We start from the raw sequence: 22,916 nt of genomic DNA on the forward strand, positions 1-22,916 counted from the left end.
ACGCGCTCTCGCTGACCGAGGTAAAATAATCGCTTGCCATGATAATGGGTAAACGGGAGATTTTGTCCATGTCAAAATCATTTTGGTAAATTATTTTACAACAATATTGTCAAAAATTTGAGCTTTTTCAAACTTTTTCTAGAAAGAAACTATATTTTTGTTTGAATTTCGGAAGTCAAATTAGTTTTGAAAAATGTCTTATCCCGGAAATGAGGGATCTCAAGATCCTTGGGGGGCATCTGCCGCATCTCCATTTGGAAGTGCTCCTTCATATTCCTTCGGAGAACAATCTATTTATCCTGCTGAAGATCCGGTAGCAGGGTCTCCTTCATGGCAAGCTCCGTTGACTCCATCGTATGCGGAGCCTGCACCAGCTTACGCTCTTCCACCTGTTGCGCCGCAAGCTACTTCTCTTCGGGATCCAAAACCAATTAAGCCTGTCCTTAAGCGTAAGTCAGTGATCAAAAAGACAATTTAATTCTTTAATCATGATTCATTGCTTTAAATTTGAATTTGGATTTTTTGATATTTCGTTTTAGCGAAAAAAAGAAGACGGGAAAGGGAACATAGGTCCAATGATCACGATGATGACGACGAGTGGTGCTGTCATCCTTTTCTTATTGTTATGTGCATGGGCTTCACTTTCCTTGGCAGCACGATTATCTACGGAGTAACAACTGCTAATGACTATGTCCCACCTCAACTTGGCGATTGCGTTCCTGCATATGATGGATATGATTACGACTACGGGGGACCCCCTAATTACTATGGAGGCTACGGTGGATCACCCTCTTATTATGACTCTGGGTAAGGGTTCGAATTCTCTCTCATTCTATAAAACTATCAAGTCACCCTACAAGGGGGTCTTTCAACAACGACCGGGCTGATTTCCATGATTGACCAATCAGAGCACCGAAAAATGCTTCATGATGGGAATCGCCCCGGCCGTTGTTGAATGACCCCCTTGTAGATAAGTGAGTGTTTCAAACCCTTTTGTTAGCTATACTAGCTACTACCTAAACAATGTTCCTTTTGACTTTGCTACAAGTCTAACTAACCAGAGCTCATTGGATTCCCAGACTGTTGGACTTTGCGATGGAGATTACGAATACTCTGTGTCAACAAGTGGAACCTTTCAGTGAGTGAATTTTTTCGGCAGAATTCGCAATAAAGAAAATTAAGGTCTCCAAATTATCCAAACAACTACGGCCCATGTTCTCGATGCACAAATAGATTTGCTTCTTCTTCTGATGGTATAACTTTTGACTTGATTGCTTTTCAACTGGAAGCGTGTTGCGACGCCCTCGTGTTTCGAAATGAGTATGGAGCAGAATTTATGTTGACAGGACACAAACAGACGGTATGACTTTCATCTCATCTACTTCTTACCAATGAATTTCAAGCAAACTCGATTTTCGTTCGAAAGCGCATTCGTTGATGTTTATTTTCATTCCGATTCGAGCCGGTCGAGAAGTGGCTTTTCCATCGACGTTTTTGATGGATACGAATCAAACAACGATATCAACAGCGTTTATCCAAGCCTCAAGTTTACCGGAGAAATTCCGAAGAAAAAAATTCACCGAAATTAATAATTAAATAAACAAGAATAAATTTCTGCGAAAAAAGGCATCTTTTTAAGGACCCCCGTCAGCTTTTTCCTTCAAAAAATGGAAATTTTTAAAAATACCACATTTTTGGTTTTGCGTCCTGAGGTTCAACTTCCTTCAAAAACTTGATAGGAGGAATTTTTGACCAAGAAAAATCAATATTTATGCCAAAATTAGAGCAAATTCGTCATTTTTCGTGAAAAAGTCCAATTTTCAAATGCGATTTTGAGGGTGTTAGAGTCGAGATAGACCCCCAAAAAATGAAACCTCAAAATCGTTTTTTGACCCGTAGAATCCATTTCCGGGGTCAAAATTTTAAAATTCCGAAATTTGATTTTTCGAAAAAAGCTGACGGGGGGGTCCTTAATTCTTGATTTCTAGAACAAAGGAGATTAGGGGTATTTATCCACGTACCCACTTTAGTTAATTAAATGTCTTATTGGGGAAACGAAGAACAAGACGATCCGTGGAAGTCCTACGGTAATAACCCTTCATATTCTTTCGGAGATCCGCACGCACAAACGGCTTCTTCATTGAATCCTTGTCAAACTCCGGTATCACAGAGTCCTTCATGGAACGCTCCCACAACACCAGCGCCACCACTTACACCAACAACACAAGCTTTTCCGGCTGCTACTTTGGGAGCACCTACGGCCATTCAACCCTCTCTCTCTCAACAAGGATTTTGTAAGTTCTTTCAATTTTTAGTCGTCAATCGAAGAATTTTTTAGCAGCACCATCACCACACGTGCCGTATCAAGCAGCAGATAGAAGCGGTGAGCAGCTGAAAGGAATAGCTGTCCTCATAATCATCATCGTGGTTATATTGGTGAATGTTATCCGAGCAATAACTACAGTTCAGCAGCAGTGAGAACATGGGACAAATTATGTTTCAAAAAATATTCAAATAAATTCAAGAATCATCAAATAATATTCTGTCTTTTATTGTAAGTCGAGGCAAAAATGGATGAGCACATGTTTGCAATTTCAAATTTCAAAATTTCTATAATTTATAAGTCTAGAGATCTTCTTTGAGCCCGCATTATCGGAAGCAACAGCAGCGCTAGAAATTTCAACTCAAGATCATCCTTCTTTCACTCATTCTTACCAGAGAGGACCAAAACAGCGCCAGAAAGATAGAACGCCAAATTGTAGCTTCCAAAAGCATCATTTGCTTTTCCAGCTAGAGGCGATCCTGCAATCACGCCGACGGCTTCAATAAAGAGGAGCATTCCGTAAGCAGCGTGGAACTTTTCCTCGCCAAGGGCATCTTGAGTGATCACCATCATCAGCGCATAGCAGCCAGAAAGAAAGCTGAAATTTCAAAGTTTATTCAAAGAAAATAAAAGAAATTGAAGGTGTTGGATATGTCACGAATATCACGAAATGTCACGAAATGTCACGAATGTCACGAAATGTCATGAATGTCACGAAATAACGAAATGTCACGAAATGTCTCGAAATGTCGCGAAATGTCTCGAAATGTCGCGAAATCTCATGAAATGTCACGAATTTCTCTGTTTTCGTGACATTTTTAGCAAAACGGTGACATTTGTGATATTCGTGACATTTTCAGTACTGACCGAAAAAATTTCATTACCCGAAAGAAATGGCAAACAGAATCAACGATCCATACGTCGCGCAAAAGGGCGCAAGCAAAATACTGACGCCAAAGAGAATCTGAGCGATGATAAACACATTTGTTGATGACAATTTGGTTCGCGTGACGATCATGCCGAAAAATATTTTTCCCGCCGCGGCGAACAAACCTAAATGGGTTGTGGTTAGGTTTTCAGACGACGCTTTTATGTGGGGGTGTTACCGAGACTGGAGACTAAATTTGCGCCTTGTCCGTCTGCGAAATCGAGCTGAGAGGCCATTGTTGGCAGGTGGTGGTAGGGAGTGAGTTGGACAAGCCAGGAGAGAAAATCGCTGAAGACGAAAGGTTAGGAAGGAAAGTCTGTTTCGTACGAACCTGAGGACGAGGAGCAAAAATCGCCAGTCGCACCAAAGACTTCCATAGAGTCTCATATTTTCCGCGAAGCTCATTTTCTCACTTTCTGAAATTTCTGAATCCGGTGTTTTCAGCGGAGCCCTGCTTGAATCTCGCGAAATTGCTAAAAAATAAAAGAATGATCGCCTCCGATTTTCCCATACTTGAAGAATCGCCGCTAGAATAACTGACATCATGATCCGGTTTTTTCTTCAGCCCTTGCTGCAAGAAAATTCCCAATTTCAGCGGCTCGACAAAGAGGACACCGCAAATGCAGAGGTTTGCGCTGATTCCGCCCATCACCAGCATCGCGCCCCGCCAACTCAGCTCGTCGAGAAGGTATCGCTCGACCTTGGCCATGATGAAACCGCCGAATCCGCAGCCCGCAGAGCCGATTCCTTGCGCCAGAGCAAGTTGCGCATCGAAATACTGAAAGTCAAAAATATGCAAACTTGTAAATTTGCTTTTTCAAAAACGTACCTTTGGGATGATAACGACACCGGCTAAATTTACGATTCCACTGCCAGCACCAGCCATAACCAGGGCCGCTCCAAGCTGCAAAATTGAAACGGCAAATCTTGCCGCAACAAATCCGGCTACTGAAATTATCGAACCAATCACCACGGACCATCGGCATCCTAAAATTTTCCACATTTCCACGAACAACTCCATCCTTATGGCATACCTAGTCGTTCAATGACAACACTAGCGACCGGACCAACAAGGAGAATGACACCAGTGGCGCTAGAGAGCACCATCGAAGCGGTAAAGTCGTCTACTCCGAAGTCGGACATCCATGTCGTTTTAAAAATACCCAGCGATCAGGAAAAGCTTTATATTTTTCATTTCAAACGATTCTATTGTTTGGCCGGCTTTTTTAACCTTGACCGCTGCTTCTACTTCCTAGTGCTATCAAAACAAGAATATAAAGCCGTGCCGAAAAGACGGTTCCAAAAGTCACGACTCTGCAAATGAACGAAGCGAAAAGGATCACCCATCTGTACCAATGTCGATCGCGCACTTCTTCGGCCATGATTTTTTTTCTCTTGAAGTTCTCGTTCTTGAGTTCGTGGGTGAAACTCGCTGACTGGCCAAATATTTGAACTTGTTGAATTGCCCTTTTCTTCGTTTTTCTTGATATTTCTCGGATTTTAGTTCTGGTGTAGTAAAATTCGTCAGAGCACTATTTTTGTATGTTTGGCCCTAGGCTAAACGTAACATTCTCAGACCGGAAATATTTGAGCAACTTAGAATATCGTAAAATGGCGCAGAAATAAGGGTGTCATTCTGTTAACTGCTCAAAAACTCTTGAGATGTTGAACTTTAGTTTTCTTAAGCAATTTTTAGGAGTTAACGGAATGACGCCCTTATTTCTGCGGCATTTAACGATATTCTTTCTTGAAGAATTAAGGGTATCACTCCGTTATTTCCGAGAAAATCGCAAAGTTCAATCTCTAAACAATATTTTGGAGTTAACGGAATGACACCCTTATTTTTTTAACTCATAGAATTAATTATTTTTTTTACCTTTTGTTCTTTTTACAAATTTTAATCTAGGTCAGATTTGAACTACTCTTTTTCTTAAAAAGCAAATATAATTTTTCTCTTTGAAAACAATTGTCAATTCAGAAGTCAAGTTTTTTCGTTTGGCGGAAAATTCACAGACACATCAGCATTGAGACATAGGTCTCAAAGTAAAAAATGCGGAAATTGATTGATTTTTACAACCTGGGTGGATGAAAAGGAAGATTATATATTTTGTAATATCAAAATTGGGCAGGATTTAAAATAAAGCTTACGTAATAAAATTGATTGTGGGAGGATTAGCCGGTGGAATTTTATCGACGGCGAAAAATTAATATTAGGCCGGTTTTGAGAAATAATTAGTTTTAAAGATTTTTTAAAAGAAAAAGAAAAAAAATATTTAAATTAAAATTTATTAAAAGCCTTTTATTATTTTTTCACGAAAATATTTCATCAAAAAACATTTCAAAATGAAGAGAAAAAGCCCCAAAAAGTCAGACAACCAAAAATAACTCGAGATCTCAAGACTCAATTCTTACCTTTTTCCCAGACTTTGCGACAAAGTAAAAAGCGACAGTTTAAAATCTTTTCTCAATAAAGCGATCAGAAAACGTAAATGAAAAATGTCTCAATGTATAAAACTTTGCCACCCCCATTTCATAATCGCGCGGCGAAATCGTAAATCCAATGAATTAATAATCGACCCATTTTCATTATTTCAATACCTGGCGGTTTTGGCTTGTCTCCGAAAAGTCGACCAGCTCATCACTTTCTTTCCTCGATGTTTTTAGAGGCCCCCAACCGGCGCTCGTCCCTCATTATTAACCTTCGACAAGCAAATATTCACACACTTCCAGGCTTTTTCGACAAGAGATGCGGCGGCTTTTTCTTCTGTTTTTCGTGTTTTCTAGAGCTGGTACGATCGTTTTCAAGTAGAATTTTTTTTTTCTCATTTTTTTTAGAAATTTGCGAGAATTATGACTCGTACAAAGGAAGAACCCAGCTGACAAAGATCATGAGCGAAGTTTCTCGGACCAAGGCGTACCAAGGTCTTATTAACGAAAAGAAAAAAAAATGAAAATTTTTAAGGTTCACGTTGCTGGCCTCGTTTTTCGAATTTTGTCTGCGAGACCCCTTCTTCGCAATTCAACTCGGCGGGGGACGAGGTATGAGCTTTATAAAGACATGCGAAAAATGATTTTAAAGTTGTCGCGAAAAAATTGCAGAATGACGATTTCGAGCCATCAAAACTACCTTGGAGAATATCTCGAGACGAGTGGCCCGCTCAAGGAGTGTTTTCTCGAGGCATCCATAAGGACTTATGTTCCAGCTGATAAGAAGTTAGCGATAAGAAGAGCAACATCCTCATAACTTGATTTTAGGAAGAAGAAGAGAAAGATCATCGAAGAATTCAACCACTTTTGCGAAATCATCGTCAACGCCCCTGGCAGCATCTTTTCAGGCTTTTTAATTCTTCAAATTTTAGCGCATAACTCAATTTACAGATTGCGATGATATTTCAACCCAACAAAGTGAAAAACGATCAAGTTGCTTCAGGAAAAAAATCGAGAACCTCTCGACTTCCAGCGAATCGCAAAATGAAATCATAGAAGACCTACTCGACCGCCTCGATTTACTCGGTAAAATTATTAAAATTTTTTTCTCTTCAAAATGAAAAAAATATTTTCAGGGTCTGAATTTGAATCCCTCCATGAAAGCTTCTACACCCGCCTTGAAAAACTAGAAACAGAAAAGAAAAATCTTTTGATTTCCTGTCAATAAAGCCCCTAAAAACTGGCAAACTAAAAATTTTCTCTAGAAACTCTTTTTTGTTTTTCAAATTTTGAAGGCCAAAGCGTCATTTAAAAAAAAGACTTCAAAATGCGCGGACGACTTCGCAGCAAGAAGATTTTTTCCCCTCTCAAGCTGATTTTATTTCTCGTGTAAGTTGAAAATGATCGAAAAAATAAATTCAGAAAAAAAATTTTTTAGTGTATTTTCATTTCTCTCGAATCTCTTCCCTTCCGAACTGATCAACCCCTCCTACGAGCGTCGGACTTTCAAGACCTTTACCTGGCTGAGTGTCAAAAACTCAAGAAAAGGAATTTTCGATCAAGCCAGAGAGTACGTCGTGGAAAGCGTTGGCACTGATGTCTTCTACGTTCTCTTCAATCTTGGCCGTCTCATCTTAGGAAAAAGGGCTAGAGCGCATTCTAGCATTTTTCAGGAAGAAAATTCTAGCCCGGAAAAGCCATGGTTTTAAAAGACTACATCGCGGACCAAATTCCATATTTGAAGACAAAAACGGTTGGTCAGAAACTCGTCAAGACAATGCAAATGCAACTCAATGAAGAATCTTCCGATGAAGATGGTGAGTAACCGTTGTCGTCTTCGGTCATTTATTCTTCAGTTTCCGGCCGGAGAATAACAGAGGTAGAATTCGCCAAGCAGAAGAAGGCTCTTGGAGCAACAGGAGCAGCTGCGGCGACAGGAGCTTCAGCAGTCGCCGTCAATTTGGTTGGATTTGTCAAGAACATCATCAGCGTAGGAATTTGTTTAATTGAAAACTTGTTAAAAAGAAAATTCTAGACGACAAAGATGATGGCGAAGTTCATCTACTACATCCTCCGAATGGTTCTCATGGCTGTCTTCATGGTCCTCAATCTCCCTCGACAAATTCTTCTCGGAACGCTGACCGGCCTGAGCGCGGCTGGAGTTATTCCCGAAGAATCGAACTTCCACCGCATTGTGCGAAATACGACTTTCAAGGAGATCTTTGTCGATGGCGTTGCTGAAATGTTCCATGTCTCCGACTCGTAGGTTTATTCAGTTTTGCTGTTTTCTAGAAAGAGTTCTAGTGATTTGACGTCGGAAGATTTGATGGTCATTGGAGCACGTGACTCGCAAATTGGACTGAACGATTGGGACTCGTCGGATTCCGAGGATCATAAATGCGCTGATGGAACATGTCAAGTCTGCGAACAAACGTTAGCTACAGTAACTCGATGTATGAAAACAAAATTTTTAATTCAGGAGACCAAGAAGTATTGTTCAATCAGGTGACTCATCGACAGTTTTGAATAAAAATCTAGGAAAGCTTCAAAATATAAACACACAACATCAAAACCGAGTTTTCGGAAAAACTCACTTTTCTGAAGCTTCAAAAGGCCCCTCCGCGGGATTCAAACGAATTTCCCCGAAACGAAATTCCCGCGCCTCTTCCCGCGCTTCTCCGACCGCTCAAGCTCGGCGAGAAACCGTGGTTAGTCCTCGATCCGTCGCTGGAACTTCCTTTGTCACTGCACGAGACATGACCGAGGATCAAGAAATGAATGATCTGCTCGAGTGGGCGCATCAGCACTTCAAGCAATAATTCGAAGATTCGACTTTATTGAAGAATTATTTAAAATAAGGAGCCACTGAACTGCCTAGTCATGTGTTAATCGAATCTGATTTTTTGTAATAAAACTTTTTATTTAAAAAAATTCTCACTTTATTTTTCAGTTCAAGAAATGCCGCCATTTTGAATGCCTTTTGTACCAGCGCAATATATTTCGAGTTGTAAAATAATAACTCGTTGTTGGCTGGAAATATGGCGTTGAGGTTGTCCAGGTTGTGCTTTCTTGGGAAGTGGTTTCGGCCTCCGTTGTCGTTGGCGCCGGTTTGGAGGGCGATGTTGAAAATGATTCGGTGCTGGTTGGATGAATTTCTTTCGTTAGAATTTTCTTTGGAGCGGATCTTGTCCAAAACGTTGTTGTCGTTTGCTGACTTGGAGAGTCTGTTGTGGTGTTTTCTGTTTCTGGCTGCGTTCTTGTTTGAAATTCTGTTGTCGCCATTATTTTTGTCGTTATTGTTGTCTTCATATCGTTTGTTGTCGAAGCCGAAGGATTTTGGATCGATTTTGTTGTGGTGGCTTCTGTCGTTGTTGCCGAAGAAGTGAGACCTTCTGTAGTCGACTTTTCTCTACAATTGCACAGAAGAGTCTCTTCAATCCAGGGCATTCCTCCGTTCAGTTTCATAAAAATCTTTCCTGCATTCTCATACTCGTCTGCTAGACAGACTCGTAGAGCAGTTTGCAATTCCGATTGGTCCAAAATGTACCCATTCTTGATTCCACCCTTGACTCCCAGCGGCTCAAGATTTCCGGAAAGATACAGCTCTAGAAACCAGTTACTGTCGATTCCCCAGCCATCTTAATTATGATGTTTTTGGGGAAAACAAATGGAATTGCTTACTTGGGAATTTGATGTCAATCACGTGATCTCCGTCGAGCAAATGATCCGAAAACTGAGCGAAATTGCTAACAGCAGTGCAAAATCGACTCTTGCAGAATCCACACTTCACATCGGTCAAATCGTCGAACCAAGTCGTTGTTTCAAAAGTGGTCGTTGGCTCGGCAGTTGTCGTCGTCGATGTAGTTGTGGTGGTGGTGGTTTTTGAAGTTGAAGTTGTGGTTGACGAGAGAGTTGATGTCTCATTACCCATTTTCGAGAAGCGATAAGAAGACCAAAAAGACCGCGGTTGAAAACTCGGTTCTTTTCAAATTTTCGCAAATTTATTCTAAATTTAAATTCGGGTGTTTTGAAAATTTCCTGCTCGCTTACTGCTCACTTCGCGATTTTTACCAAAACCATATGTTTTCGAACCCCAAATGCTATTTGTTCCAGGTCGCGCTCGCTGAGCCTCAATTCTTGGGTGGAAACGATTCTCTAAAAACAATATCTCTCTTATAAAAAAGAAGATTGGCTTACTTCCCCATAACATTTTTGCTTCGATTGATAATTTTTGACTGAAATGAGCGTACAAAAAAGACGGATAAGTCTTTTTAAGTTTTATATTTGTTTTGGTTTAACTGACGCGATGTCACTTTGTAAATCATAAGATAATTAAATGGTTATTTTCATCATAAATATGCCCTACTTTTTACCACGTTACATTTTTTTAGACTTTTTCGAGACTTGACTAAGAAAAGATGACTTCTGAAAATAATATTTTTGCTTTCTTTCAGACAAAGATAACTTTATTATTTATAAGCTTCAAAAATGTTGTATTGCTGGCGCTGAAATCTTCCGGACACGATTCTTTCGCAAATTCGTACATGCTAAAATTTTTTTTCCAACAAAATATTTCGCCGAGACCTACCTGTTTTCGTCCCGATCATAAAATGAATGGAAAAAATTGGCAAAAGCGTGATCTTTGCCGTTATTTCCGTCGGTTAAATCTGCTTTACTCCAGTCAAAGCTGGTGTAGAAATCCGGTAGATCCTTGAAGCCAATGAAGAGAGTAAGTATGTCTCCGAAGCAATCAGGAACATAAATTTGCGTTGGCGTTTCTTCTAGAGCACTGAGCCATGTTTCTTGAGGATCGTAGCTAAATTTTTTTGCTGATCATTTCTGATTCCTGTTTTTCAAACCAGCACTTGGCAGTTGGAACATTTTTCTTCCCAATCGAGAATCCTTTGAGTTTTGTCTCGAAAATCTGTGTAACGTCGTCGGAAAGATTTAAAAATACTTTGTCAAGGGCGATTTCGAAGAAGCTTGAAACATTTTTCGTACGAAATGTCATTTTTTGTTCTGAAAATTTGCGAAGTTTTATTTTTTCAATACCAAACCTTTTGAAATATCATTGTTTGTACGGATAAAAGAGCTGTTAATCGGCGAGTATGAGTGGTCTTTATTTGGTTATTTAAGGACCCCCGTCAACAATTTTCGAAAAATCTTTTTTCGGAATTTCAAAATTTTGACCCCGGAAATAGATTCTACAGCTCAAAAAACGATTTTATGGCTTTATTTTTTGGGGGTCTATCTCGTCTCTAACACCCTCAAAATCGTGTTTGAAAATTGGACTTTTAGCCGAAAATTGGCGAAAAAGTCCATATTTCGGTAAAATTTTAGATTTTTATTGGTCTAAAATTGCTCCGGACAAGTTTTCTTACTCTATTAAGCTTCCAGGGACACTAAGAAGCCGAAATATGGCTGTTTTGAAATTTTCGATTTTTTTGGAAAAATAGTTGACGGGGGTGGGTCCTTAATGATTGTAGTCGGAAATAAAGATAAGAATAAGGATATTTCTATGTTTTAATAACCCTCCCTTCATTCACCAAAAAGACACAGCCAAGATTGATGCCGACGCCAATTATGCCTTAAAATTTTTTTTTTGACAAACAATCGTTAAACTGATCAGCTTAATATATTTTGTCGAGAAGAAACGGCCAGCGCGGCCAAAAAGCCGGAGCAATTAATTTCATTACTTAACGAACCCAGACTATAAAAACTATAAAACAGATGTTCCCAAAGTTAAGGTGAGCATCAAAGCGCCCTTTTGCTAAGGTCAGTTGAGGCTATTGGCTTACATTCGCCGGGATCTCCATCGAATTCCTTCTCATCAAAAGTAAATTTTCTCCGGACTTCTGAGTCTTCAGCATCAAATTTGAGATTTGTCAAATATTCTTGGCAAAGGTCTCTTGTTCTTATTCTTCAATAAAGTTTAATTTAAAAGGACCCTTCCCGAGAATGGCGGCATGGTAAAAGACGAGCAAAAAGTAGGAAACAAATACAATAAGAGCTCCGTAAACCATGTCTCGATTTGGAAAGCACGTACTGAAGGTAAGTCTTTTGGTCAACGGACTGATATACATTTCTTAAAATAGAAGGAAAGAAACAAAAGAAGGTGTTCCATTTTTAGAATTTGCAATAGAAAAGAAAGCCACGTCTTCAATTTGAAAAGAAAAGATAGATAAAAGTCAAGAGTCTTGATTTCAGACGTAAATCAGGTTACGAACGAGTTTCAGAAAAGTCTTATTCTGTGCGCTGTAATATTCCGGACAGGATTCATCTGCGAACTTATTTAGGCTGAATTTCATTATGAAAATAACTGTCAAAGAGGTAGTAGGGTTTATCATTCGAGCTGCGCCTAAGCCGAATCCTAACCAAGCCCCCCCGGGACCCCCCCTAAGGCCTAAGTAAACCAGAGGGCTTCGCCCCCCCCCGGACCCCACTTAACATTTCCCAGTCCCTAAACTTAACCCCTAGCCCAGATTCTTGAGATATTTAATGGCTCAAATGATAGGCTCGAATGATAGCCCCTCTCTACGGTAAAAGAGTCGTACCCGTTTTCTTCTCGAGCAGACAATAAATGAAAGAAGTTCACAAAAGCTTGATCTTTATCGGTAGGTCCATCGAAAACTGCTTTTTCCCAATCATAGCTCGTGTAGAAATCTGGCGGATCCGTGAAGTCGATATAGAGTGTAAGAATATCGCCGAAGCAATCAGGAATATAAATTTTTGTCATTTCCTCTTCCAAAAAACTGCGCTTTATTTCTTCAGGATCATAGCTGAATTTTTATATTGTCTTCGACGAATATTATTTTACAGACCAGCATCTTGCAGCAGAAGTATTCTTCTTTTCAATCGAGAATCCTTTGAGTTTTGTGTCATAAATTTGAGGAATATCGCCAGAATGGTTCAAAAATGCTATGTCGAGGGCGATATTGAAGAAGTTCGAAACGTAATCTGCACGATGGGTCAGGTTTTGCTCTGAAAATAATCTTCTATGTGACATAGACTATGTCACATACAGATTGTGTTTGATGTCTAACCTTTGAGAATATCTTCATCTGCCTGGAAGAACGATCCGTCGATTGGCAAGTAAGAATTGTCTTTATAAGGCTGTGAGAATTCGGTCGCTTATCTGCTAAAAATTTCTAATGAGGGTGTCGTCATTTTATTCTGAAAGGGAATTGTTTCTGATCTTAACATAAACAACCTTTTCTTCATTCACCAAAAATACACAACCAAGATTTATGCCCACTCCAATAATGCCCTAATCTGAGGGTATAGATATTGAAAGCAACTCTCAAATCATTTCAGCCGGAAAATGCTCGTCATAAAAATATCGTCTCTTGAAAGCGGGAGCAATAAATTTTATTGCTACCCAGCTTTTCAAAGGCATTAAATGAGCATTCTCAAGGTCAACCTAAGCATCAAAGCGCCTCTCGAGTCAAGAGTTTGCTTAGGTCAGTTAAGGTCGTTGACTTACATTCGCCCGGATCAGCATCAAATTCTTTCTCGCCAAAAGTGAATTTCATCCTTGTTTCCGAATCATGATCGTCCCTCAACGATGACAAATACTCTTGCTTAGGATCTCTTACAACACTCTAACAGTCAAAATATAATGAGAAGAGACCCTCTTCAAAAATAACCGAATGATAGTAAAGGAGGAAAAAATAGGTAAAAAATACAACAAGAGCTCCGTAAACCATAATCTCGATTCGGAAAGTGACCACTTTTTAAAAAGCCTTACAATTTAAGGCCTATTATTAAAATTCTATAATTAGAAATATAAGAAATATAGCAGGGTTTCTATTAAAGGGACCGCAACCTAAGCGATAAATTATCTACGACAAAAAACATTCCAAAAATATCGAACTCAATAACTAAATAACAAATAAAGCATAAAAAACATAAAAAAGCTGATGAGACGATGGAGCAAGTTCTGACGGCAACGCCTCATAAAAACCATATAAAGGAAACCCATCAACGTTGTGTTTCTCAGTCTGAGTTTTGCTTCGAAAAAGGTAAAAGACAGATTATCTATCATAGATATCTTACAAAAGAGATTTTATTGAAAAGTCTAGATTTTGAAGAAGCCAAAATGGATCGCATCCTTGCGCTGAATGAGAGCTTGGTCAGTTTGCTGAAAACCCTTGGTGTGAATGGAAAAGAGATTGTTGTGACTGATGATGGCAGTATTCATGAACCAGAAAAACTAGAAACAGAGACACTTGAACCAAAAAACGATCCAACACCAGCAACTAAACCTTCAGAAGAAAATGAGTCAACAACGGAGACGTCAACCAAAATTTCTGCTGAAAATCAGCCTACGACCGAAAACGCTCCCGAGACTGAGCCATCGACCGATATTGCTCCTGGGACCGAAGAATCGACCGAAGCGGAGCCTTCGACCGAAACTGCTCCTATGACCGAAGCATCGACCGAAGCGGAGCCATCGACCGAAGCTTCTCTCGAGACTAAGCCTGCGCCCGAAACTGCTCCAGAGTCAGAGCCATCGACCGAAACTGCTCCTATGACCGAAGCATCAACCGAAGCGGAGCCTTCGACCGAAGCTGCTCCTAAGGCAGAGCCTCCGACCGACACTGCTCAAGAGACTGAGCCTGCGACGGAGACTGCTCCAGAATCAGAGCAATCGACCGAAGGTCAGCCATCGACCGAAACTGCTTCTGAGACTCAGCCTGCGACCGAGACTGCTCCGGAGTCAAAGCCATCGACCGAAGCTCAGCCTTCCATCGAAATTGCTCCTGAGACCGAAGCATCGACTGAAGCGGACCCTTCGACCGAATCTCCTCCTGAAACTGAGCCATCGACCGAAGCGGAGCCATCGACCGAAACTGCTTCTGAGACTGAGCCTGCGACCGAGACTGCTCCAGAATCAGAGCCACTGATCGAAACGGAGCCTTGGACCGAAACTGCTCCAGAAACTGAGCCTTCAACCGAAACGGCTCAAGAAACTAAGCCATCGACCGAAGCCGCTCCAGAAACTGAGCCTTCGATCGAAACTGAGCCTTCGACCGAAGCTGCTGAGGAAACTGAGCCTTCGACCGACGCTACTCCAGTGACTGAGCCATCGACGGAAGCTGCTCCAGAAACTGAGCCTACGATCGAAGCTGCTCCAGAAATTAAGACCTCGACCGAAATTGAGCCTTTGACCGAAGCCACTCCGGAAACTGAGCCTTCGACCGACACTACTCCAGTGACTGAGCCATCGACCGAAACTTCTCCCGAAATTGAGCCTACGACCGAAGATGCTCCAGTGACTGAGCCATCGACGGAAGCCGCTCCAGAAACTGAGCCCTCGACCGAAATCAAGCCTTCGACCGAAACTGTGCCTTCTATCGAAACTGTGCCTTCTACCGGAGCCGCTCCGGAGACTGAGCCATCGACCAAAACTGAGCTTTTAACCGAAGCCGCTCCAGTGACTGAGCCTTCGACCGAGGCACAGCCGTCGACGGAAAGCCAGTCATCGACCGCAACTGCTTCAGAGACTGAGCCACCGACTGAAACCGATCCAGAGACTAAGCCATCGAACGAAACTGCTCCAGAGATTGAGCAATCGACCGAAACTCAGCCTTCGACAGAGACAACTCAAAAGACTCAGCCGTCGACCGAAAAAGCGCCAGAAACTCAGACATCAATAGATGCGGCTCAAGAAGCTCAACCGACTGTTGTTACTTCTCAATCAACTTCGAGTGATCCTGTCATTTCATCGGCTGAACCTTCAACGGAATCACCTGCGACATCAACAGATTCATCTCAAGATCCTGCTTCACCATTGCAGCCTGTGTCTGTTCAAGATCCTATTTCTCAGACTCAAAGTGAAAATTCATCCAAAAAACAGTAATTCTCTTGTTATTGGAAAATAAAATAAATATTGCTTTGACGTAACTTATATTTATTCGAAAAGTTATCCTTGAAAGGCAAATATTTCAGAGTCGTTTCTTACATCGTTCGATCTTAAATAAATTTTCAATCTGGATAGTTTGTGATAAGGATTTTTACCTGACTTGTTCTTCATCGACTTCTTATGAAAGAGCTCTTTCGATGCCTAGCTATCTTTTATCGCGAAGAATTAATTCTATTTTATAAGATTAATCTTGAAAATACAAGAGCGCCGATCCTTTTGAGAGCAAAATTCCCTTGAGAACAAGATAAACCACCGCAAAAATCGCCAGCGAAGTAACTCCGAGAATCACTTGAATCATCAGCCTCATTTGCGCCTTGTGCTTTGCATTTTCCTGGCACTTCTTTACTTCTGAATTTTGAGTTTTACAACATCAGATTTCTCTGAAAAAATAAACCGGATGTCGAGCACAATGGCCCGACCTACTCCCGCATGAGGGCGACAGGTGCGCGGAGGACTCTGAATCCTCCGAACTTGGCGAGTCCAGGGAGAGCTGATGAGTTGGCGATAAACCCCAAATACGCTAAGCGAGCGTAACACCTGGGAGTGAGCGCAGCAGGGGCGGACGGGATATTTTTGTTCTACCCATGCTAGTATCAACTTTAGTATCAATTCTAGAGGCGAGTAGGAGTGATGGCGTTGTTTCTATGGGACATATATATATCAGAAGAAAGCTCTTCGCACACAGAACATGGATTTTACGGAATTAAAAGACAAAGTTGATCGTATACCTGAAGATGCGGGAACCAAAGATAAACCTATCATTTTTCACATCGGCCCAGGAGCAAAACCAGAAAGCTACGCTTTTTATCTGCAGTACGGACAGAAGATTGAAGGGAAATACCAAAGGGAAATACTGCAAGTTTGTGACGGAAGGAGTGAAGAACCCGAAGCCAAGGCCGTACTACACGAATCTCAAGTCGAATCTTAAGTCCCTCTTTAGAACAACGGATGTAATTTCGGATGACGTTGGAATTTCTAAGCGACGGGAAAAGTATTCTGTCGCTCAGTTAAGTCGAATTGTCTTGAGATCGCACTCAAGATTGGAGACATTCTCTCTCCTCCAGATCCGTCCAAGCCTTACAAAAAACATCGCACTTTCTCCTCTTTTTCTTTCCCTGTTATTTCCCACTAATTTTCTACTGCTTCTCTACTTTATCTGTGCAAAAAAAAAATTGAAAATAAATGTTATCATCGAAAGTAAGTGTTTTTGACTCTATATTTAGATTCAGCGCGAAATTTCACTCTGGAAAAGTTTTTCTAGTTTATAAATAACTTCATAAAAATATGCGCGAAAAATCAGTCCAGCGAAATTTTGCTCCTACGGGGGGTACTCCGCAGTCAGAAATGATGGCGGTGTTTGAACAGAGATTGACACACTTCACGCTGGGATTAGGCGGCTTCGCGCTCCCTTCCTTACTTGCCCACCCGCTGAGTAATTCATGGATAGGGCTTCCGTATAAAAAAGTGTTTCTGATTCCGTTCATTGTTTCCTTAAATAATTATGGGAGGGATAAATCAATATAAGAAAAGGTTTTCAGGGGCAAAAGAAATAAAAAAAAATAATGTTATATATCAAAATTATATAAATAAAAATGGTGATTTTTCATTTGTGCGTTGTCACTTGTCGATTTTTTTTATTTTTTGATATGTTATAGAGAAACATCAAAAACATAATATTTCTTAAAAAAATTTTTGACTGGCCATTTATATTATCAGAAATAGTAACTTTTAGTAAAAAATTAACTTTGTTATTGTTAAAAAGTCCTCCGGAGGACTTTTGCTGGAAGAAACTTTTTAAAAGAAGACATAGAATTAAATTTTTCAAAAATATATAATATTTCAATATTTAACGCAAAAACCATAATTTGCAAATAAACAAGGACAAATTGAATTTTAATAATCATGGGTGTGGGTGGGGTTGGGGACATAACTGATATTGATCAACTCAGAGTTCCAGGCCTTTGTCAAGCCCCTTGAATTTAAAAATCATGGAACGGGGCTGAAACGGCCCGAAGGGCCGTCAAGCCCCTTAAATTTAAAAATCATGGAACGGGGCTGAAACGGCCCGAAGGGCCGTCAAGCCCCTTAAATTTAAAAATCATGGAACGGGGCTGAAACGGCCCGAAGGGCCGTCAAGCCCTTAAATTTAAAAATCATGGAACGGGGCTGAAACGGCCCGAAGGGCCGTCAAGCCCCTTAAATTTAAAAATCATGGAACGGGGCTGAAACGGCCCGAAGGGCCGTCAAGCCCCTTAAATTTAAAAATCATGGAACGGGGCTGAAACGGCCCGAAGGGCCGTCAAGCCCCTTAAATTTAAAAATCATGGAACGGGGCTGAAACGGCCCGAAGGGCCGTCAAGCCCCTTAAATTTAAAAATCATGGAACGGGGCTGAAACGGCCCGAAGGGCCGTCAAGCCCCTTAAATTTAAAAATCATGGAACGGGGCTGAAACGGCCCGAAGGGCCGTCAAGCCCCTTAAATTTAAAAATCATGGAACGGGGCTGAAACGGCCCGAAGGGCCGTCAAGCCCCTTAAATTTAAAAATCATGGAACGGGGCTGAAACGGCCCGAAGGGCCGTCAAGCCCCTTAAATTTAAAAATCATGGAATGGGGCTGAGACGTAGATTGACATTCTTCTTTATTCTTAATTTTTCTTCTTTATGTCTTCCACCAAAAGTCCTCCGGAGATCTCCCAGAGGTCCTCCGGAGGTCACATGATAGCATTTTGTTTTTATAAATATACATTATTATTGTTGATTGATTTGTTAAATTATTTTTAATTTTTCCATGTCTTCTTCATAAAAGCTTCTTCCAGCAAAAGTCCTCCGGAGGACTTTTTTTAAACAATAAAATCTTAATATCAATATAAAATCTTATTTTAGATGTTTTCTTGCATATGCAATTAATTTTTTTTAGGAAATCTTGGTTTTTGAGTATGCCCTTTCACATATCTAAAAATAAAAAAAATCGACAAGGGACGAGACGAGAAAATCAGTTTTCTCATTTTAACAATCACGTGCGTGGATAAAAATTTTTTTTTCATGATGAAAATTTTTCTCCACTAAAAAAACATTCCCTCCCCGAATTTCAAACAATTCGGTCAGCCCAGTTAAAATTTTGTTTTTTTATACGGAAGCCCTATTCATGGAGGTTCTCCCTTTGCGCTCCTCTGCGCTCTCTCCTCCGGCGCCATGCTCAGAGCGCTCTTCAACCTCATTTCCGCTCTTCCACCTCTTTTTCCGCGCGCCCTCTTGCGGATGTAGGTCGGGCCATTATGCATTACATGTACCCCAATAAACCAAACAAAGAAACAAGGGTAAAAATAGAGAAACATGCGGCAATCTGTGACTTTTAAGCTGATTTCAAACTCTTTCTGAAACCACGTGCGACATTGAGCGAGCTCTAGAGCGAAATTCGCCATCGGATAATTCACGTTCTGAGCCGGAAAAGGAGTATGCTGGGCTGCGAGGGGCGACTGGTGTCAGCTGCGACTATTAGAGCGGATTTCGAGGCGTTTTAAAGCGAAATTAAGAGGGTTCTTTTTCTCAATCCGTTTCATACAAGAAACATTATCTCTTTGATAAGCATTGACATAGAGACTCTCTTTCTCGAGTTTTTCTTCTTCTCCGTCGCTAAAATCAAAATGAAACGAAAAATTCTGGGATGGTGTCTGGAACCGACAAAAAAATTTCGACAAATTTTGCGTGGGCCGCTACTCGGCTGCTGATTGGCTGGTAAGTCGAATCCAGGCTTATGATTGGTTGAAAATTTCAACGCGAAATTTGTCGCAATTTTATGTCGGTTCCAGACACCTCCCCACAATTCTACTCCTTGATTTCAAACCGTAAAAGCTTCTCTTTCGTGGATCCACTATCTTTGTCACTCATTGTCAAAAACGGCAGTTCTTGTTGAAAAAAAGGCAGGAAAAGAGGAAATCTCCGTCGCTCGGATTTAAAATTTATCCGCAAATTAAAAAATAATCGTCGCAATGCAAACATGTCAATCTTTAATTAAGGTCATTTTCTTGATTGTAATACTGTGTTTTAAGTAGCAATGCTTAAACTTAAGTGTGGGTACCTCGATAATTAAAATATGGCCAAGAGTATTTTTTCGATGATTCTTTCTTTTGAATCATTTTCTGTCCGATCCGCTTTCAGCCAGATAAATATTGAGAACTCGTTAATAATCCTATTTATTCCACTCAGATTGGCCACGCTTTCTCTAAGAAAACGGTAACACAGTAGAAACCACAAAATGCGATTTCTCTTCTTCTTCGCTCTATTTTTACTTTTTACAAAAGAAAAATTGGCGGCTTCAAATTTTGCTGCGATTAAGAGAGATGATTTGGCGGATCTTGCGCACCAGCTGTATTTTAATTGCGAAAGAAGTACGTTTTTTAATTTTAAACCCTCAATATATCCGTAAACTCAGATGCAGTTGCTCGTCTGGAGCGAGAGCCAACGCCTCTTGAATATGAAATAATATGCAATCAGTGCGAAGAAGTACCATTGTGAGTCAAATTAACTTGCACCGATCATCCTTGATTTTATTATTTTAGACTTTTTATCAACATGGCGAACACTCCAAGAAGATGGTTCACAAAGAGATAAATTCTTTGTTTATTTATTTTTTAAATAAATGATTCAAATTCAAAGCTTTTCAGTCCTTTCTTCTTGATTTTTGACGGTTTCTTCTTTAGGAATATACTGGGCTCCTCGATATCGTTTTTCCACAAATGGGTGCAAAACGCCTTCATTCAGCCTTTTGGTCGGAGCCTCCAGCGGGTTATAGTCTATTTTGACAACAAAAACATACCTTGGGATAAGAGAAAGTAAACAACCTATGATGACTGTCGTGAAAAAGCCAATAGCTCCGAGCCACATGTAGGAGACTTCGTAGAGACTTGCGATTCCGGGTCGATTATCATCGACTGGAGCGTCGCACCAAGGTACTGACGGAAACTCGCCAGTGTTAGGATCAGCAATGCAGGGCTCATAGTTTGTTATATTGCAGCCAGAAATCTATTGAAATTTTTCATTTTCATAAAGGGTAAAATTGCTCACTTCAAGATGCATTGGTTTAGTAAACTCCGGTCCAGGTGGATAAATTTTTGACCCAATAAAAACCCACACCGCAATTCCGATCCCAAAGAGATATGAAATGACTGCTGTCGCCGAGCCAACCCAAGGGTTGAAAAATGAAAGAACAAAGAGAGCCGTGGTTGGACCCCCAAGCATGGAATTTATCGACATTGCAGCTTGCAAGACTCCGCCTAGAATTCGATGAATCGTGAACTAGAAATCATGATGATTACCAAGGTTATCCGCGATATAAGCAAAAGCGATGCAAAGCAAGCCAATGAGAAGCGCGAAAACTTTCGATAATATCCCCCAAGTTCTTTCGCTCAAACTAAAGTACGGCTGCAAAAAATCGGTGACAAAACAGGTGCTCATCGAATTGATCCCCGAGGAGGCCGTGCTCAATGTTCCGGAAAACGCGCCGGCGACGTAGAGCCCCGCGACTCCCGGATAGTCTTGGAAGATTTCGACCGTCAAATATGGCAGAAGCGAGTCTTTTCGTTCGACGAAACCAGCTTTTTCCGGGTCGCAGCATTTGAAGTACGAAAACGCAACGATCCCGGCAAAGAGGGCAACAACACATTGCATGCTCGTCGCAAAAATCCAGCAAGTATAAATCGCCTTTCGCATGTCTTTTACGTTCTTTGTCGCGAGCATTCTCTGGACAAAAGCCTGAGAAGTGCAAAAACTGTTGCCCCAATTTCCCAATACGCCGCCAATGACAATTGACCAAAAAGTATGGCGAACTCGAGGGTCGAATGAGAAATCGTCCCAAACGTTTCTGCCGCCTTCTCTCCATTCGGTAATCATTTCGTCGTATCCGCCATGAAACTATAAAAGATGATCTTCTCAGTTCTTATATAATATGAGTCATATTATATGACTCATATTATATGACTCATTTATTATGACTCATATTAAATGACTCATATCATACGAATAAAATTATTGACTCATAGTCTATGAGTCATAGAATATGAGTCATATAATATGACTAAAAAGTTTTGGATTAAATTTCCATCTTGGAAATAAAGCGGCTTCGACTCGAAGCCTTCGAGTATAATGAGAAAAATGAGCGCGGCTCAAATTATTTTTTGACTGGAAGCCGCAAGCGCCTTCTCGATTTACAGCTTATTTTTTATAAGAACCCTTATTATAAAAATCACTTACCGAAAATCCTTTGGCAATAATAGCAATAAGGCCTCCAAACATGCACAAAATCTGAAAAGAATCCGTCCAGACGACCGCTTTTAACCCTCCGAGCGCAGTGTAAAAGATGCAAACTCCACCGGTTAGCCAAACTCCTGCCCAGACATTGAGACCACTCACGGCTTCAAGCGCTAGGGCAGGGGTGTAAATAACGACGCCGACGTAGAAGATGGTTTGAACGATGAATTCGGCTGTAGCGACGAGTCGGACGAATCGATTGTATCGGAGCTCCAAATATTCGTACATCGACGTCAGGTTGAATTTCTTGTACATTGGGCCGAAAAACTCCGCGGCCAAAATACAGCAAATCAAATACGTAATCGAAAAGTAGAAAAACATCGTTCCAAAGCGATAAAACTCGATAGGCGTTCCGAGAATCGTGATGGATGAAAAGAAGGTTGTCGCCAAAGAAAGAGCGATTGGATAAGGACTGACTTCCCTGCCGCCCATGAGGTAAACATCGTTGGACTTTTTGCGATCTTTGAAGGCGAAGAAAAGGCCGATGCAGGCGGAGAACGCGAGAACGACTCCGAGGACAACGTAGTCGCCAGTTTGAAAAGCTCGAATTTACATAAGAAAAACCTCCTCAAACAACTTTACCTGAAGTAAACTTCGAAATCGTCCCTTCCTGCCCCTCACAAGAAGCAGGAGCTTGAAAAGGCTCTTCAAGTTCCATCTCTTATAAATCTGGAAAAAATGAGCTCTTCGCTGAAAATGGGCAATTTCATCAAAGCAGGAACTATTTGATCAGCAAATTTTGGATAAGGACTGCCGTTTGCGGTTCCTGTTCATCGGTAAACAGTGCACGCTTTCGTCAATAATCGAGATGAACTCAAGAAATGTCGCTCAGACGGCAGTTGTTACATTTTGCTGGCAAAACGGATCATGTTAAAATGAAGAACAGTTTGTTTTCAAAATTTGGGTCAAAAAAATAGAGTGACATTAATCGAAATTCCGCGACATTCAATGACATTAAGCGACATTCAGCAATACTCGGCAACATTCAGCGATATTAGGCGACATTT

At 40.8% G+C, this 22,916-nt stretch overlaps 6 protein-coding genes across 6 annotated transcripts; 4 read left to right on the top strand and 2 right to left on the bottom strand.

The window, feature by feature from the left end:
* The first annotated feature begins 193 nt into the window (after positions 1 to 193).
* LOC145703981 (uncharacterized) lies at positions 194 to 1,611 on the top strand. The gene is made up of 5 exons (XM_081781402.1): positions 194 to 449; positions 540 to 807; positions 1,001 to 1,138; positions 1,183 to 1,360; positions 1,404 to 1,611. Exons 1-5 carry the CDS (start codon positions 194 to 196, stop codon positions 1,587 to 1,589), a joined length of 1,026 nt encoding a protein of 341 aa, XP_081637528.1. The 3' UTR covers positions 1,590 to 1,611.
* A 924-nt stretch (positions 1,612 to 2,535) lies between these two features.
* Positions 2,536 to 5,558, bottom strand: LOC145702122 (monocarboxylate transporter 14-like). Its single transcript, XM_081779333.1, has 10 exons — positions 5,128 to 5,558; positions 4,547 to 4,808; positions 4,286 to 4,431; positions 4,081 to 4,238; positions 3,765 to 4,029; positions 3,583 to 3,724; positions 3,430 to 3,539; positions 3,208 to 3,376; positions 2,716 to 2,921; positions 2,536 to 2,670 (listed from the first exon to the last, which is right to left on the bottom strand). The coding sequence occupies exons 3-10, from the start codon at positions 4,392 to 4,394 to the stop codon at positions 2,618 to 2,620; spliced, it is 1,212 nt and encodes a 403-aa protein (XP_081635459.1). The 5' UTR covers positions 4,395 to 4,431; positions 4,547 to 4,808; positions 5,128 to 5,558; the 3' UTR covers positions 2,536 to 2,617.
* On the top strand, positions 3,416 to 6,942 carry LOC145702143 (uncharacterized). The gene is made up of 8 exons (XM_081779355.1): positions 3,416 to 3,552; positions 5,916 to 6,040; positions 6,087 to 6,173; positions 6,214 to 6,290; positions 6,331 to 6,464; positions 6,507 to 6,586; positions 6,630 to 6,764; positions 6,815 to 6,942. Exons 2-8 carry the CDS (start codon positions 5,998 to 6,000, stop codon positions 6,904 to 6,906), a joined length of 648 nt encoding a protein of 215 aa, XP_081635481.1. The 5' UTR covers positions 3,416 to 3,552; positions 5,916 to 5,997; the 3' UTR covers positions 6,907 to 6,942.
* Positions 6,943 to 6,966: 24 nt separating this feature from the next.
* On the top strand, positions 6,967 to 8,597 carry LOC145702132 (uncharacterized). Its single transcript, XM_081779343.1, has 8 exons — positions 6,967 to 7,067; positions 7,117 to 7,314; positions 7,374 to 7,495; positions 7,535 to 7,668; positions 7,714 to 7,940; positions 7,983 to 8,111; positions 8,158 to 8,214; positions 8,290 to 8,597. Exons 1-8 carry the CDS (start codon positions 7,006 to 7,008, stop codon positions 8,495 to 8,497), a joined length of 1,137 nt encoding a protein of 378 aa, XP_081635469.1. The 5' UTR covers positions 6,967 to 7,005; the 3' UTR covers positions 8,498 to 8,597.
* A 5,150-nt stretch (positions 8,598 to 13,747) lies between these two features.
* On the top strand, positions 13,748 to 15,692 carry LOC145707741 (uncharacterized). The gene has a single exon (XM_081785350.1). The coding sequence runs from the start codon at positions 13,777 to 13,779 to the stop codon at positions 15,538 to 15,540; it is 1,764 nt and encodes a 587-aa protein (XP_081641476.1). The 5' UTR covers positions 13,748 to 13,776; the 3' UTR covers positions 15,541 to 15,692.
* Positions 15,693 to 20,252: 4,560 nt separating this feature from the next.
* LOC145696459 (sodium-coupled monocarboxylate transporter 1-like) lies at positions 20,253 to 22,615 on the bottom strand. Its single transcript, XM_081773505.1, has 6 exons — positions 22,492 to 22,615; positions 21,853 to 22,451; positions 20,919 to 21,513; positions 20,668 to 20,876; positions 20,420 to 20,625; positions 20,253 to 20,379 (listed from the first exon to the last, which is right to left on the bottom strand). The coding sequence occupies exons 1-6, from the start codon at positions 22,565 to 22,567 to the stop codon at positions 20,361 to 20,363; spliced, it is 1,704 nt and encodes a 567-aa protein (XP_081629631.1). The 5' UTR covers positions 22,568 to 22,615; the 3' UTR covers positions 20,253 to 20,360.
* Positions 22,616 to 22,916: the final 301 nt, after the last annotated feature.

Source organism: Oikopleura dioica, chromosome 1 (genome assembly GCF_907165135.1).
Source record: "Oikopleura dioica chromosome 1, OKI2018_I68_1.0, whole genome shotgun sequence".
Lineage (NCBI taxonomy): Eukaryota > Metazoa > Chordata > Appendicularia > Copelata > Oikopleuridae > Oikopleura > Oikopleura dioica.